The 15,257-nt window shown below is 43.8% G+C and overlaps 1 protein-coding gene across 4 annotated transcripts in view; it reads left to right on the forward strand.

Annotated features, from left to right (window-relative positions):
* Positions 1 to 15,257, forward strand: part of RAD51B (DNA repair (Rad51) family protein) — a 55,538-nt gene that overhangs the window by 17,673 nt on the left and 22,608 nt on the right. For 2 of the 4 annotated variants that reach the window (XR_015543320.1, XM_087395625.1), the window contains exons 2-5: positions 2,426 to 2,539; positions 14,268 to 14,417; positions 14,542 to 14,645; positions 14,795 to 14,858. Coding sequence is in view for 1 of the 4 variants with exons in the window: in XM_087395625.1 (XP_087251751.1) it covers positions 2,426 to 2,539; positions 14,268 to 14,417; positions 14,542 to 14,645; positions 14,795 to 14,858 (432 nt within the window). In the remaining 3 variants the exon portion in view is untranslated. Of the gene's footprint in view, positions 1 to 2,425; positions 2,540 to 14,249; positions 14,418 to 14,541; positions 14,646 to 14,794; positions 14,859 to 15,257 lie in introns of all 4 variants that reach the window. The other 2 variants (XR_015543322.1, XR_015543321.1) reach the window with 2 other exon arrangements.

Raw genomic sequence — 15,257 nt, forward strand, 5'->3', positions numbered from 1 at the left:
CATTTTTGATTTCACAAATGGCAAATGCTTCGTCCCATTTGTGTAACCAGGTGTCAATGATATCGGAACTACGGTCAGACATCCGACCAGAATACTTTTCTGGCCTATAATTGGCAATATTAGGCACCTTAGCCCTCCTAGGCTCGACCGTACGAACACTGGACTCCGGTTCCATTGGAGATTTACCTTTCTCCTCACGAGATGGTCTGTCAGACATACTATGCATCATTTTCCTGAGCTCAGATCGCCCTACGTTTGTTTGTAACTGCTGCGCTAAAATCTGTTGCAAGGCATCCTCTAACATTGCAATTCTGCTAGACAGTGTATGACCTGCTGGGTGCGATACCTGCTGGGTCGGCCGGACTCCCGACTCTACGGGATCCATCCTGGAAGCTTCTTCTTCTACCTCCATTCAGGTCAATGGGTGTATGTGTGTGTGGGTTAAAAAAAATAAAAATAAAAATAAATAAAAATACCGCTTGCAACTGTAATTACAAATTGAAAGTCCAACCTCCAATTTTACAGCTAACCAAGTATATATCACACTGTAACTAAAACCACTTTTCCCTATACTAGGGAAACTCCTGCAACCCAAATTAACTCAAACACGGAAGCAACAAACTTAGAAGGCATAGAAAGCTCCCTGGTCATTCATGTAGCATAGAGAGATCATGTTGTTCTTGCTATGCTCAGCTACCCCCTCGTCGGGGATCCAATTTGCATTTGTAATCTGTCCTGCATAACTGATTTTGGCCAAAGACCTTAATCAACGGGTCCTCTGTCGATCGAATTTTTCCACGCAGCCCTAACGTTAATGATCTATTGCAAACAAAAAAAAACGTGATCGTTTATCACGTCCGTAGGTCTTTCACCCAACATCGATTATCACGTTGAAGGACCTCCATGTAACGCAAGTATCAAGGGCCAAAGTTCCCTGGCCCTAAGCTAGCTGTAAACCAGCGGGTGTCCAAAAATTGCTTCACGTCTGCCTTTCGAGATACCAAGGTATGAACCTGCGGTTTAGTTGTATCATCGTCCATCTCCTATTTCGTCACCAGCTTACGTGAACCGTACCGTCGTCCGTCTCCTAATTCGTCACCGGCTTACGTGAACCCAACCCTCCTGCGACAACTAGTGCCGTGACCAGCACTGCGATGACGTCCATGAACCCACAGTTGCGCCGTCACCAGCGGCAACTAATTCCATGACGAGCCAGTAGTCCTCGTTGCGCGCTGTTCATCCACGCTACCCAGACTTACGAACCACCAAATTACCATCTACGTAGAGTTTGGGCTCCGTACTATCCGTCGTCAAACGCCCAGCCAGTCCCAGACCGCTCGCAATATAACCTGCGCTCTGATACCAAATGAAACATCCCAATCTGGTTTCTCCTAGCTTTACGTTGAATCACGGGCACAGGCACTTAGTTTATCCTCCCAGCCAACCTCGGTGGTAGCAAGCTTCTCTGCTGAATCCAGAAGAATACATTTCGTGAAACCTTTCTGCTTGCTTAATTCCAACGAGCCCCAAAACTCCCTAGATGGATCTAGTATGCCACATGTCTTAAGTTTAGGGTCCTTTCTTAATGCATTATTTACCCCTCTCTTGGGATATCTTTGAAACATTTGCCCCTAGGCACATTTCATGCATTTAGGTTCCTTAGCCTTAGATCCACCTAGTCTAGTGCCATGTCACCCACACCAAGGACCTTGACCTTTATTCCTTTTTGATCATTTACATGAAGTCCAAACAAATATAATACAAACATTGATCCTTTAAAGGAAAATGTCGACTGACCCTTCCGAGGTCATGTTACCTCAACTTGAGCGTAACAGTCCCTAACACGAAGCCCTTATGACAACATATAACCTCAGTCTCTTGCTGTATTTAGCATACATTCTCCACTCTATTGTAGACCTCCATCCAGATCTATCACTTTGGTTAGGAATAGCTGTTTGACCCATTGACTCTACCCATTAGGGTCTCCCCTGATCCATAGGCGAGTCACTACTAACCTGGATTAGCTAGGGATGTAAGAGAGAAGGTGTGATTCTGTTCGAATAGAACAAGTCCTCTTTATTTATCTGAAACCCTTCATGTAGAAATGACTAATTTATGATGGCAAAGTGTTACTCATGAAAGTCCTTTTGTTTGAAGATGATGTGTTCAATGAGTGGAATTTCAGCCCCTCTGGTCTCGTGGGATTTCTTGTTTTTGAAAGAAACGAACGTTTTGCAGTTAAAACTCCAAGAAAATTAAAAATTGTCATTGAGTCAAATGATAAGCCATTTCATTGGGCCAAATGGCTAGAGGTCCATGACTCTGCTTGGAATCATGGCCAGCATCTTAGATCGAATATGCTTCATTAAGTTCGAGGTTAGAAAGAATAAGAGTATCAGAGCTGATGGCGTTGATGGTGATGCAGGATGCACTGTGTAAAACAGAACTGGAGCTGATGGAACTGCTGGATATTCCATTGTCCTCTGTGAACTCCGCCATAGCTCAGATCAGTACAAGTACATGCCCACCATATCGTTCAGTAAGGCCCACAACCTTTCCCAGCACATTATAAAATCTGCAATAGATTCTCAGTTAGTTCACTAGTGTATGGTATAGCTCTCCGTCCTGGCTTCAAAAGATGCTGTTTTTCTTTCTTTAAGTATGTGCCTGTGCCAAAGTCTTCCAAGATGAAATGGTTATTATGTATGCATAGATTATAAATAGGCAGTTACACAAAGAGAAGTCCTGATGATTATTGGAACTATGAATAAGTCGCTGTGGTTTCTGGATTGTTGTTGTAAAGTATACCACCTGTCCAGCATTCCTGGAGCATATCCTGATGTTGACTGAGATCGTGGACCATAACATGCGAGCCATTAGAAATTTCCTGCCTTTGTTCAGTAACATCAGTGTCTGTTGCGACTTTGTCAACCAAGGAAGAGCAGTCTTGGCACCATCTTGTTCGAAGCTACCTCCTTAACATTGAATTCCAATGCAGAAGGCTTTAATTTTGCGCATTCTCTAGGTTTTCTGGCATGCGTTCTCTGACAGTCAGTGATACACATGGCCTCCGATTACCATCTTAATTACAGAGTATTCATGCCAACCCAATGGACTCTGTTTGCCTTGTGACTTCTTGGAGTTTCCATGGATATTTTTCCAATTATAGGGGACTACGCCCTGCCTGTGAGCCCCTTCATTGGACTGTGTAGATGTGCACTTAGCTGGGCTTGGTATGTGTCCTTGTTTAGGGGATTTACGACCTAGTTTAGGGCTGTCCTTCAGCGACTGTCAAGAAGCCTGGAAGAACTAATATACTAGGACCATTTTGGGCACTGATAGGATGGACTTGCCAGCCACCATGGAGGACCAGATTCAGTCCAGATTGAACTCAAAAGAACTAGCCATTGTGTTCTGATATGATTACATCAGGGGTGATCATGGAGCTTACATGATGCTTGGGACGCTCTATATTGCTGTGTATTTTGAGATCTAAGTGTTGCTTTTCGCACTCTCTTGTGTTTGCACGGTGAGTGAAGTCTAGGAAGGTGTGAGATCTCTTTGGTGAATATTCCAGTGCAAGGGTAAGAATAGGCTTGTTACCCCATTCTGTGACATGGTATCAAAGCCCAAAGATTCTATTTTGTGGTCTACTCCAATTAGTGAAAGAAGGAGCCCCTTTGCTTGATAAAAGGATGCAGAGGCATTCGATGCCTTGTGGAAGAAGTTGGTGTACAGTGACATGGTTTTTGAGAAGAGTGAGTTGCTGTCAGTGACGGCTGTTTGAGAGACCACTAGAAGGTTCTTAGGTGCATGAAGTTGGTATAGCTGCGGTGAGCGTGGGAGCAAGCACAAGAGTCGAAGCTGAAGGCTGTCACGTCAACTAGAACGAAGAAAGGAAAGTACAAAGTACATGAAGATAGACCCTAGGACTCAGTGTCCTAGGTGTCACATAGAACTAAATGTCCTATGTGGCATGAAAGGCACTAAAACACTAAACTGCCTATAACTATGCCTACAAGGCACATACCAAGGCCCATAGGGCATCACTACTACCAGGAGAAGATGGCCTACAAACCCCCCTCCATGGTATGGGCTGAAGTATTCTGGAAACGTCTGAGAATACCTGGTATTTTTTGGTCATGGTGGCACATGTTCATTCAAAAGGATATAGCCACCTATGAATATACAAGGTATGTCAGATCATGTAACAAAGGGAACCAAGTGTAAAGCCTGTTGGAAGACTTTGAACTTGGGACGAGGAAGTGCCTTTGTAAACATATCTGCTATGTACTCCTCTGTGGGAAGGTAGGATAACTCTATGTCTCCTGCTGACAACCGCTCTCGAACATAATGATAGTGAACTTCAATGTGCTTGGTACGTGCATGAAACACTGGATTACACGCAATGGCGAAAGCACTCTAGCTGTCAGTGTAGACCATAGTGGAGGATATCTGGCAAATACCAAGATCTGTAAGTAACTGTCGAAGCCAGGCACACTCTACTGTAGGGGTGAAGGCTGCCCTGTAACAGTTGCCGGTATGTGACACTCTGGTGTTGGAACAACCTGCCCAGTCACTATCCATGTAAGCATGCATGGTAAGTGAACCCTGATCACCATAGAAAAGGGCTAAATATTGAGTGCCTTTGAGATATCTGAAGACTCTCTTCACTGCCTGCCAATGCTGTGAATGGGGCATGTGCATGAACCTGTTGAGCTGGGATACTGCATACTGTAAGTCAGGTCTAGTGTGGCATAAGTAAATGAGACATCCAACAGCCTGTTGGTAAAGAGTGATATCACATGGTGGGCTCCCATCATGAGCTGAAAATTTGAAGCTAGGGTCCACTGGAGTAGAGATTGGCTTGCAATCCTCAAACTGAAAACGATCAAGGAGCTGTCCAATATACTTGGACTGTGACATCATGACACCCCCCTCAACATGAGCAAACTGAATGTCCAAATAATAGTGCAGCTATCCTATGTTTGATATTTCAAAAGCTTGATGTAAATCAGCCTTGAAAGCTGCAGTATGCTGAGTATCGGGGCTCGTGATCAGCATGTCATCCACATATAAAATCAGCACTAAAAAATCAGATCCACTCCCACGGACATAAAGAGTGGGCTCTGTGGGGCTATTCTGAAAACCAAGGGATAGTAAGTGTGCATGAATTTTGGCATACCATGCCCTGGGTGCTTGCTTCAAACCATAAAGGGCTTTTCTCAGCCGGCATACCTTGTTTTCAGAACCAACAACCTCAAAGCCAGGAGGATGTGTCACATAAACTTCTTCCTGCAGATCCCCATGAAGAAAGGCAGTCTTGATGTCAAGCTGGTGCACTTGCCAATGGTGATGGGCTGCAATGGCAATAACCCATCTAATAGTAGCAATCCTGGAAGTGGGAGCAAAGGTCTCCTCAAAGTCAATGCCTTGTTGTTGGGCATACCCTTTTGCAACAAGACGGGCTTTGTGTCGATCTATGCTGCCATCAGATTTCCTTTTTAACTTGTAGACCCACCAGGTACCAATGGCATGCTTGCCGGGAGGGAGATCTACTAATTCCCATGTGTCATTTTTGGCAATAGATTGTAGCTCAGCTCTCATTGCATCCATCCACTCTTTGCTGTCAAAAGCATCTTTATGGCACAAAGGCTCTTCATTGCAAGCTGTATAGCAAGGAGGGCAAACTCAAGAAAGTGACCATGCATCTGTCTATTCCTTGATCTTGTCTGGGCAGCAAGAGGTTGATCTTGTTTGCTGTCCCTCAATGTGTCAAGAAGCCATCTGGGAACTTGCCTTTGCTGTCTGTTGACAGCCCTTTCTTCAATCACTGCATCATGAATAGTGGGATCATTTTGTGCTGGAAGAGGAACCTGCAAATCAGCATGGGGTACTGGCTGATCATTGCTTGTTGGAGGGCGTGTAGGAGGCTCATGTTGCTGGTCAAAGTCTCCCTCTGAGGGAAGTAGAGGTAACCAAGAGTCAAAGGCATCAAACATGTCATCGTCTAGCTTAGCTTTGCAATCCACAAGAGGAGAAGCCGAATGTTCAGCAAAGATTACATCTCCACTGACAATAATCTTCCGAGTATTTGGTTGGTATAACCGATACCCCCTGCTCTCCTGGTTGTAACCAATAAATATGCATTTGATTGCCTTGTTATCAAGCTTATGCCTCAGCTAAGATGGTACATGAACATATGCTAGAGACCCAAAAACTCTCATGTGTGAAAGTGAAGGCTTTCTGCCTTTCCATGCTTCATAAGGTGTAACAATTCTTGTAGGTGATCTATTCAGCACATAGTTGGCACACATCACTGCATCAAGCCAAAATTTATTGGGCAAGGACTTGGCCTTAAGCATGCATGTGGCCATCTCCATAGTGGACATGTTCTTCCTTTCAATTTATTGGGCAAGGACTCGGCCTTAAGCATGCATCTGGCCATCTCCATAGTGGACATGTTCTTCCTTTTAGGAACAGGATTATGCTGAGGAGTGTAAGGAGTAGTGCATGATTGAACAATGTCCCGTGAAGACAAAAACGCATCAAACTCCTTTGACATATACTCTCCCCCCCATCTGTGTTGAGGATCTGTGTTGAGGGTGACAAACTTGCATCCTGATTCATTCTCAACCATATTCAGCCACCTCTAAAAGCATGAGAACACTTCAGATTTGGCTTTCAAAGCATATACCCAACAATATCTTGTGAAGTCATCAATGAGAGTCATGAAATATTTGTACCCCCCAATGGCATTTGTCCTGATTGGGCCATAGACATCAATGTGCATGAGCTGCAATTTCCTTTGTGAGAATTTTGGACAATTCTTTTGAAAAGGAAACCGATGCATCTTACCCAAAAGACAACCCTCACACACATGTTTGGAAACTGTGTGAGTTTATGATTAAATTTTGTTTTGAAGTTGTTGCATACGCAATAGGTAGGGACATTTGAGTGGTTTTGAGGTTGACCTGTGAATGTAACTTGGCAAAAGCTCTATAGTTGAGATGACCCATTCTCTCATGCCAAAGATGAGTTTCAGCAAGCTGTGAATCTGAAATAGCAAATGCTTCAATAGAGAGTGCAGCATCTCTTGCATTTGCATCTCTTGCATCCCATCTTGTTTATTCCTGATTTGGAGGAGTAGCAGCAGGAGTGCTAGAAGATAAAGCATCAGGAGGGGTACCATCTGTAGAGGGACCAGCAGTAGGGGGAGCCACTGTAGCATTGGTTGGCCTCAGATCAACCCTTGAAACAATATTCCAAAAATGCCTTGCAACAAGAATATGTTTCATGGGACCACATTGGATAGTTGGTGCCATCCAACTTATCATCTTCACGAAGAATGCCAAATAAATCATGATTGTTGCCAGCCATTGCAAATGGGATACCTTGAAAAGAAAAGACCTGAAAACACAAAAGCCTCAAGGCCATCACTACAAAGAGCTGGCTGTCCAAAAAATGGTAGCAAATGTTTGCAAGTAAATGTTTTGCAAATTTCCAGCCCAAATCAAAGGGCAAATGCAAATTTGACCCAAATGTGACTGTGTCAAGCAATGACCACTGCAAAAATCAACAAATCTGGGAAAAGCCCCAAATGTAATGAGGGCAAAAAAGCCAGAAAGAGGGCAAATACAAAAAAGCCCCAAATTTTGTTGAGATTTTGCAAATGTGACCCAATGTCCTGCAAATGTGATCCAATGTCCTGTAATCTGAACAAGAAATTGCAATGCAAATCCCAAAGCTATGATGTCTTGCAAGAAATTGCAATCAAAGGAAGGGAAATGAACTGAAAATCCCAAATTTGCCAATGTCCTGCAAAAGCCCCAAAACTGCAAATGTCTATAGATGACTGCAGTGAGACCCAAAAAAGGGTGTAGCAAGCAAGAACCAAGAACGAAGAACCTGGTTCACAGCCAATGCCTAAACAGGTACGGAACTGTAGATAAATTCGCACGTGTGAAACCTGTACAGAACGTCCGAGGCAGGTACAAGCTGTACGGACGGAGGTACACGTGCAGGTACGCTTGTATGGAAGCAAGTGCGTCTGTACGGAAGGCATGTGCGTGTGTACAAAAGCAGACGTCTACATGTACGGTTGTACGGAGGCAGGTATTGTACGATGTAGATACATATGCAGGTACAGTTTGTACGATGCAAGTATAATTGTACGGCACAGGTGCATATGCAAGTGCGGTTGTACGATGCAAGTACATTTGTACGACGCAGGTACCACTGTACGGATGGCGCTAGACTACAAGCAGAAGGGCAACGGACGAAAAACGCGAGGCTGTACAGGCAAATCACGTGACCTGTACGGACGTCCGTATAGTCGTACGGAAGTCCGTACACGGATTGGGGCACAACTCGAACTGGGAGCAGGGAGCAATGCAGGTCCGGGGGTAGGGGAGTAGGTCCTAGGAGCTCTAATACCACTGTAGGTGCGGTGAGCATGGGAGCAAGCACAAGAGTCGAAGCTGAAGGCTATCGCGTCAACTAGAACGAAGAAAGGAAAGTACAAAGTACATGAAGATAGACCCTAGGACTAAGTGTCCTAGGTGTCACATAGGACTAAATGTCCTATGTGGCATAAAAGGCACTAAAACACTAAAGTGAAGGCACATACCAAGGCCGATAGGGCATCACTACTACTGGGAGAAGATGGCTTACAGTTGGAGATTATTTGGTATATATAGTCGATGTTGGAGACTAAGGAGACACTGGCAGAGGAGGAATCAAGTAGATCGTGGAGGTTGGAGTTTCTATGCTTCACCAGATGGTGGATCAGCTGAAACAGGCCTAGAGAGCTTGGTACTAGACAATCTAGGACTATAGTTTGTTATTTCCAGCGTGTATCAATGATAGAGTACTCAATTTGTCATAAGGCTTATTTACCCAATTTATTTCATACACATTCCAGGAAATTAAACATCAGATCATAACCTCAAACCTACATAGATAAACATGGGATAATTCTACCCCCGAGTTCTGTATCAGCACTGGCTGAATCCATAGTCAATAAGAAAATCAATGCGCTTTCTTTATAAGAAATTGACCTTTTCTATCTTTGTGGTTTTCTCCATAAGATTCTTCCAGTCTCTACATTTATCTTAATGGTTTCATCTATATATAGAGACTATGCTATTCCATAGTTCACTCGATGTCCTATTCGAGTAATTGACCAAAGACGAGGCAAGTCTATTCTTATGGTCGTCTTTTGTCAGACCAGGTTTAGTTTACAAAGCCTTGAGCAATAGAATGGCTTCAATTCTACACAACTCTTTGCATGAATGACATTTTATGAGACTGTAAGATCTTGTTTAGACCTTAATCATGTAATACCAGTGCATGAATTTACATAAATGAAAATTTCCATAATTATGCGTGGAAATATTTTTTTGGTTCCTTAGAGTGGTTTGATTCATAGCTGTCAATAACTAGGAGGTTTCAAAGACTAGAATCTTGTATGACCTCCATAACAAGATCCTTTGTTGGCTCAATAGTGTTCTTGAGTTGCCTACAATTTGAGTCTAACTATAATAGTAAGGTCATCGGCTTTTCTTCTATCAGGGTTTTTGGTTATTTGATATAATAAGCTAACAACTATCAATAATTTTCTCTAAATCCCCTTGGTCTTATTTAGCTATGGAGATTATAATAAATTATTTGTTCCCAAATTGAATAAGAGGGGGTTGGAAAACTTTGAGAAAATGATTTTGCTATCCCCCTTCAAATAATTATAAGCAATGTTGAATTGACTCCACAGCAGAAAGGTAACAAGGACAAGTAGGGTACGGAAGATTCGAAATAGGTTGTGAGGAGAGTTTGTGAGGAGATTTGCGATGCCAGCCCTGGTTACGCACGGAGAGAATGACTTTTCTATTCCTGCGGTATTTCCAGAGTCTCTTTCAAAAGTATTTCTAAAAGTAAGCTGAAATCTAAAACCCTCCTAATGGGGAGCTCTAGAGAGCCTTCAACCTCTACAACTTAGATGAATTCTCTTGGCATTGTTTTATCAACATAGGAATACACTGTCATATAGCATATCTGGCATCATCTCTGGCATATATGCCAGAGTCCACTGTTGTGAGAAGGGAGGCATAAAAGTCAATAGCTATGCTCATGACGGCATCAGGATCTATTTGTAAAGCCCCGTCTGAGTTAACAAGCTGTGAGACACTTTCCCTACTATGTTTGGGCCCAAGAGTAGAGAAAAAGTGTTTGTTGACTCTACCTCCCATTTGAGTCCAAAATGACTTGCTTGCATGAAAGGCATACTCTGCTCTTTGATCTAGCAATATCTACTAATGAGCCCTTGTCGATGCAAGGCGCTCTTGGATCCAAGCATCTGTAGGCCGTTTTTGCTCTTCCCTTCGCAGGGCTGCCAACTGCTGGCGAATACCAATCTCGAATATGAGAATGTCACATCTCCTGGTGCTAGCGACCGAATGATAAAAGTCACCAACACTAGTGAGGGCTGCAGCCACATGTTAAGGGGACGGCACTCCACCTTGCATGTGAGAGACCCAAATCTACAAGGCAGCCTCTCTGAGGTCCTTCTCTGCATAAAAGGCATCTGAAATCTTGAGACTGCTGACAGAGGGTCCTCTCAAATGAGGCTCTGAAATCATCTATACCACGAGAAGTGATTTGAAGCGGATACCCCAATGGAAATGCATACTGATCCACCTCTATGAAGATGATTGTGGCTTGAGTGTGAAAGGCATCATCAAACCATGCATCTCTATCACTAAACCGAAATAGGAAGGCATCCCAGGCTGTTCTCTCCAAGGAGTGAATGCCACCCTCTCTACCCCTTTCTTATCTGCAGGCAACTCTACCATGTTGAAGTCACCTCAATAACCCATGAATCTGCAATGGGGGCCCAAGAGAGAAGCTCCTTCCACAAAAGGATACTATCCCCTTTATTGTTGGGGATGTAAAGGTTGAGGAAGCCAACCTTACGTCCCCCAATCAAAAGAATGATCCACCTTAAAGCTTTAGAGGGGATGATGACTCCGTGTCCAACAACCAAGGGGAGAAAAGAGTCTGAAATGGATATGCATGTACCTCCCCTAGTGCGATCTATCGGTGACCAAAAGGTGTAACCTGAAAGCATCTTACTTGACTTCATACAATCTCTGGCATCTAATTTGTGTTTCTAGTGTCAACGGGACCCCTAGTAACACTTGGATGAAGTTGATCACGAATCAGCTGCCTATGGTGGTGATGTGGCACAGCTCCAAGGCCCCGCGTGTTCCAAGTGACAGTCCTCATCGATGGGAAGTCCGATGGAACACCTTTCCCGACTTGGTGACAGAAACAAAGCCCTCCACGGGGATAGACCTCCTGCTAGGAGAGCGAGGGAGGGATCCAATTGGAGGAAAATCCACCAACTCGTCGACATGAGGAGGAGGCCACCTTGGCCTCCTTGGGGTCAAAAGGAATACCAATCACTGCCTCTCCAAAGGTAGAGGATACAAAATCCTCCTCAGGAAAGTCAGATAGATCTGCCAGGGCTGAAAAAGAGTTCTTGAAATTCAATCCTAGCATCAGGGTCCCTAGAATCCTTGCAGTCAAAAATGGAGAGTCACTATGCACCACCCCCTTCCCTTGGTCAACGAGGGGGGACATGGACAAAGAATGGGGCTGCTGTGAGGAATCATGACCATGAAGATCTGTGGAGGCTACAATCGGGTCAAGGTGGGGAGCTGCAATATCTGGGTAGCATCCGGAGCAGCAATCTAGGCAACCTCCGAAGTAGTAACATCTTGAGCTCGGCACAGGGTAGCCTTAGGTATAGCACTGGTCGCGGTGGCCTGAGGAACATGAGAATCACTAGCAACAACCAAAAGAGGAATGTCCGAAGGTTCGATCGTGGCTGAGTCTGAAATGAGTGAGAGCCCCTCTTGATCTACAGGTGGTGAAGGAGCATGGACCCTAGCCGGAACCCACCAAGGGTCAGCAAGAGGTACTAAATGTGCGGCTGGTGTCAAGTGACGAGGTGGTGCCAAGGGTACCCTTTGAGGAGCACGAGAAGGAACCGTACCATGGGATTCCTTATGTCATTTAACACCAACATCTGCCAAATGCTTGGGCCGTCATGCAAGTGCATGCATTCAACACATCATGAAGGTCTCAACAATTTATAGGTATGTGAAATTTGAAGTGCATCACACGCCATTTTAACAAGTACATTTGCCAAATGCTTGGGCCTTCATACAAGTGCATGTGTTCATCGCATCATGAAGGGTCTCAACAATTTGTACGTATTCAAAATAGAGGCTGCTCCAATGACTCTCTCCCCCAAAATATCTACCAAAAAGATCTGATACCTACTATGACCATAAGTCACCTTCTTGATCCTCCCGTCTTTTGTTAATAACTTACAAACACATCTCCGATTCCAAGGGTGGTCACCTCCTAGTCATACATGATTGTCTACCTCTCACCTCCTAAACCCTAAACCCTAAACCCTAAACCCCCTAGGACCCTAGAGACCCCATACTTGGCTTCTTGCCGAGTGTCACCAAGTTATGCACTCACCCTAGATTTCCATTATGTCTTGACTCCTCTATGTGACCCTTTGGCCTCCACTTGCCTCTCATTAGAACTTTGACAACCAAGTATTTGACCATTTATTCAAGTGCATTACGCAAATCAAACTATGGTTCACACATGTTATATACATTGGTGTATATTAAAACATTTCACGATTTCTGTAAATACTTTGGTCAACCAATTCATCCGAGGGCTTGTTGCATTCTAATTGGAAGGGGTGTCTACTTAGTTTGAGATTTGGACCCAACTTTTTCCTATAGTCTCTTTAGAGGTGATCAACAACTGGAAGCCCATTTTACAAAAATAGAGATGCTTGAGGTGTTCCCAGCCATCCTATTGTGGAAGTGCACGAGGAAGGTGGTGACTCATTCTTACCTTCTTTTCCCATTTGTGGGGCATTTGTCTCTTTGTGATTAGGTAGTCTTCCATGATAGTGAGAGCATGTCCTTCCTCTCTTGTGGATGGATATATCTTCTCTCTTAAGGAGCGGTAGTAGGTTTTTGAGAGTGGTGTTCCAACACTCTTCTCAACATGGCTTACAACATCTTAGTAAAGGTCTCGAGACACCATTAAGTAGCAAAGCCAAAGATCATGCTGGCCTTCAAGTAGAACTTCTAACCCATGGTTGAGAAACACTCGCACCAATCTTGGCCAAGCTATTCAATGAAGCCTTTTGTAAAGGCTTGTCCCACTGGCTCACGCCATCTCACGACTAGTGTTGGGGATTCCGGATGATGGTATTGGGCGGTCATGGCACTTATATTAGAGGGTCACATGCAGAGTACATATTATTTCTAAGGAGGTGAGTAGCACCATCGGTGTAAGTAAGGATGCCCATTGCCCCTGCCTTGTTTGGTCTTTACATTGATGAGTTTGCATCCTTTGGAGGGCATGGTTTCACAATAGCAGGTCTGTGTGAGTAATTCATCTTCACGGGGGCAGAGGTCCAGATTGTCACATGGTACGTGTACCTAGGGTACACTCTCAGAGGACCTTAGCATCGTGAAACCTGCAGTTTGGGCTAGGCTAGCCAGAGGATATGTGTCACTAGCAAGATTAGAGAACAGCGTTTTGAGGCACACTTGTATCATGTACATATGAAATCTGTCATCTTTGACTCCCTAGTCAGACTAGCATCTTTATATGCAGGAGCATTCTAGGGTATGGATTTCACACAGATTTGAGTAGCTGGCTTTGAGAGGCTACAGGTCGTGAGGCTCTCTTGCATGATCCGCCGGAAGAGTTGCAGATCACATGACAGCATACTGGCCCAGCTCGCAGCCCGTCCCATGCATACAAACCTCTCATTCCAAACCATCACATATCCAGGCATATGGATGGTTCAAGCCTTGCAAAATGATGATGTCTTGTGGTGCATTGAGTTATGGCATACTGCCTTATATTACGTTGCTAATTTTATGTCAAGTTTTTGGAGTATTATCATAACTTGTTATAAAGCAATTATCACTCCAATTGATGATGGGGAACGAAAAAACCATATTTTTTCTTAAGCAAACAATTTCTCCAGCCTTAAAACCAGATGGCCGGGAAGGAGAAATACCCTGTTGGTCTTGCAGGGGGATTTCATCAGTAGCATTATGTGTTCGCTTCATGCCAAGGTGCAACAGGTTTTGCAATTTGACAAATGTTTGGTTGCATGTTGGCTTCATTCTGTGATGTTCCAGTGATTGCATTTGCATTAGGTGCTGACACTCATGAAAGAAAGGCAACAGGAGTTTGGATTTGGGCATCTTAAAACGCATTTACACAAGGTTGATCATGTACTTCATGGTGGGATTCCCTTTGGCGCTCTCACGGAAGTGGTGGGTCCTGCAGGTTTTGGCAAAACCCAAGTAAGAGTTTTACTTTCTTAGAAACATTTGCGAGGTGAAAACTACTTTCTTCTTTTTTCTTATTCTGTTTGAACTGAGAATGTGTAATGTCAATTAAGTTACTGAAGGAAATGCGTTCCTGCAGTTTTGTCTCATGCTTTGTGTAGTTGCTGCCTTACCAAAAGAATACGGTGGACTTGATGGTACTGTGATGTATTTTGATACAGAACGAAAGTTCCATCCTGGAAGGTAGATTTTCACAGTAACGAGCCTATATATTTATTGATTCTGGTCATGCCAGCTCCTGATCTGCTCCTGTCTGCCCTTTTCTTTTTCTACCATCATACATAGGACATCACATAGAGAAATATCACATAGTTGCATCCCTTGCTTTAAAGGTTGGTGGAGATTGCTCGGTTCAGATATCCTCACTTGTTTTATGATGAGGACCTAGTGCGCAAGGTATGCAAAGGCTTTCACACCTGCTTGAGACGTTTTTTATTTCTTTTGCTACGCTAAGGCACATTTTGTAATCAAACTACTAGTGACTTTCAGGAAAGCTTCCCTTGTCTGAAATCAATTGCTGTTTCTATGACTAATCATGTGAAACAGTTATGGTTGGCTTAGACCATGATAACTCTGTTGTTTTGTGCTAGCCATTGTCATAACTGAGTTTCACTACTGGAAGAAATGATATAAGCTCAGCATATTGGTTTTTGTACTATTGTATTACTACAAGACTTCTTTTATGCATATGACATTCACCTGATTTCCATGTCTGATAATGGTTTAGGGATTCCATACCATGTACTCTATGCTTTGCATGGTGAAGTTTGTGGTCCAAATCCTGTGAATCCCATG

This window comes from Dipteris shenzhenensis, chromosome 24, assembly GCF_047967505.1.
Source record: "Dipteris shenzhenensis isolate YYH24624 ecotype China chromosome 24, Dip_SZ_1.0, whole genome shotgun sequence".
NCBI lineage: Eukaryota > Viridiplantae > Streptophyta > Polypodiopsida > Gleicheniales > Dipteridaceae > Dipteris > Dipteris shenzhenensis.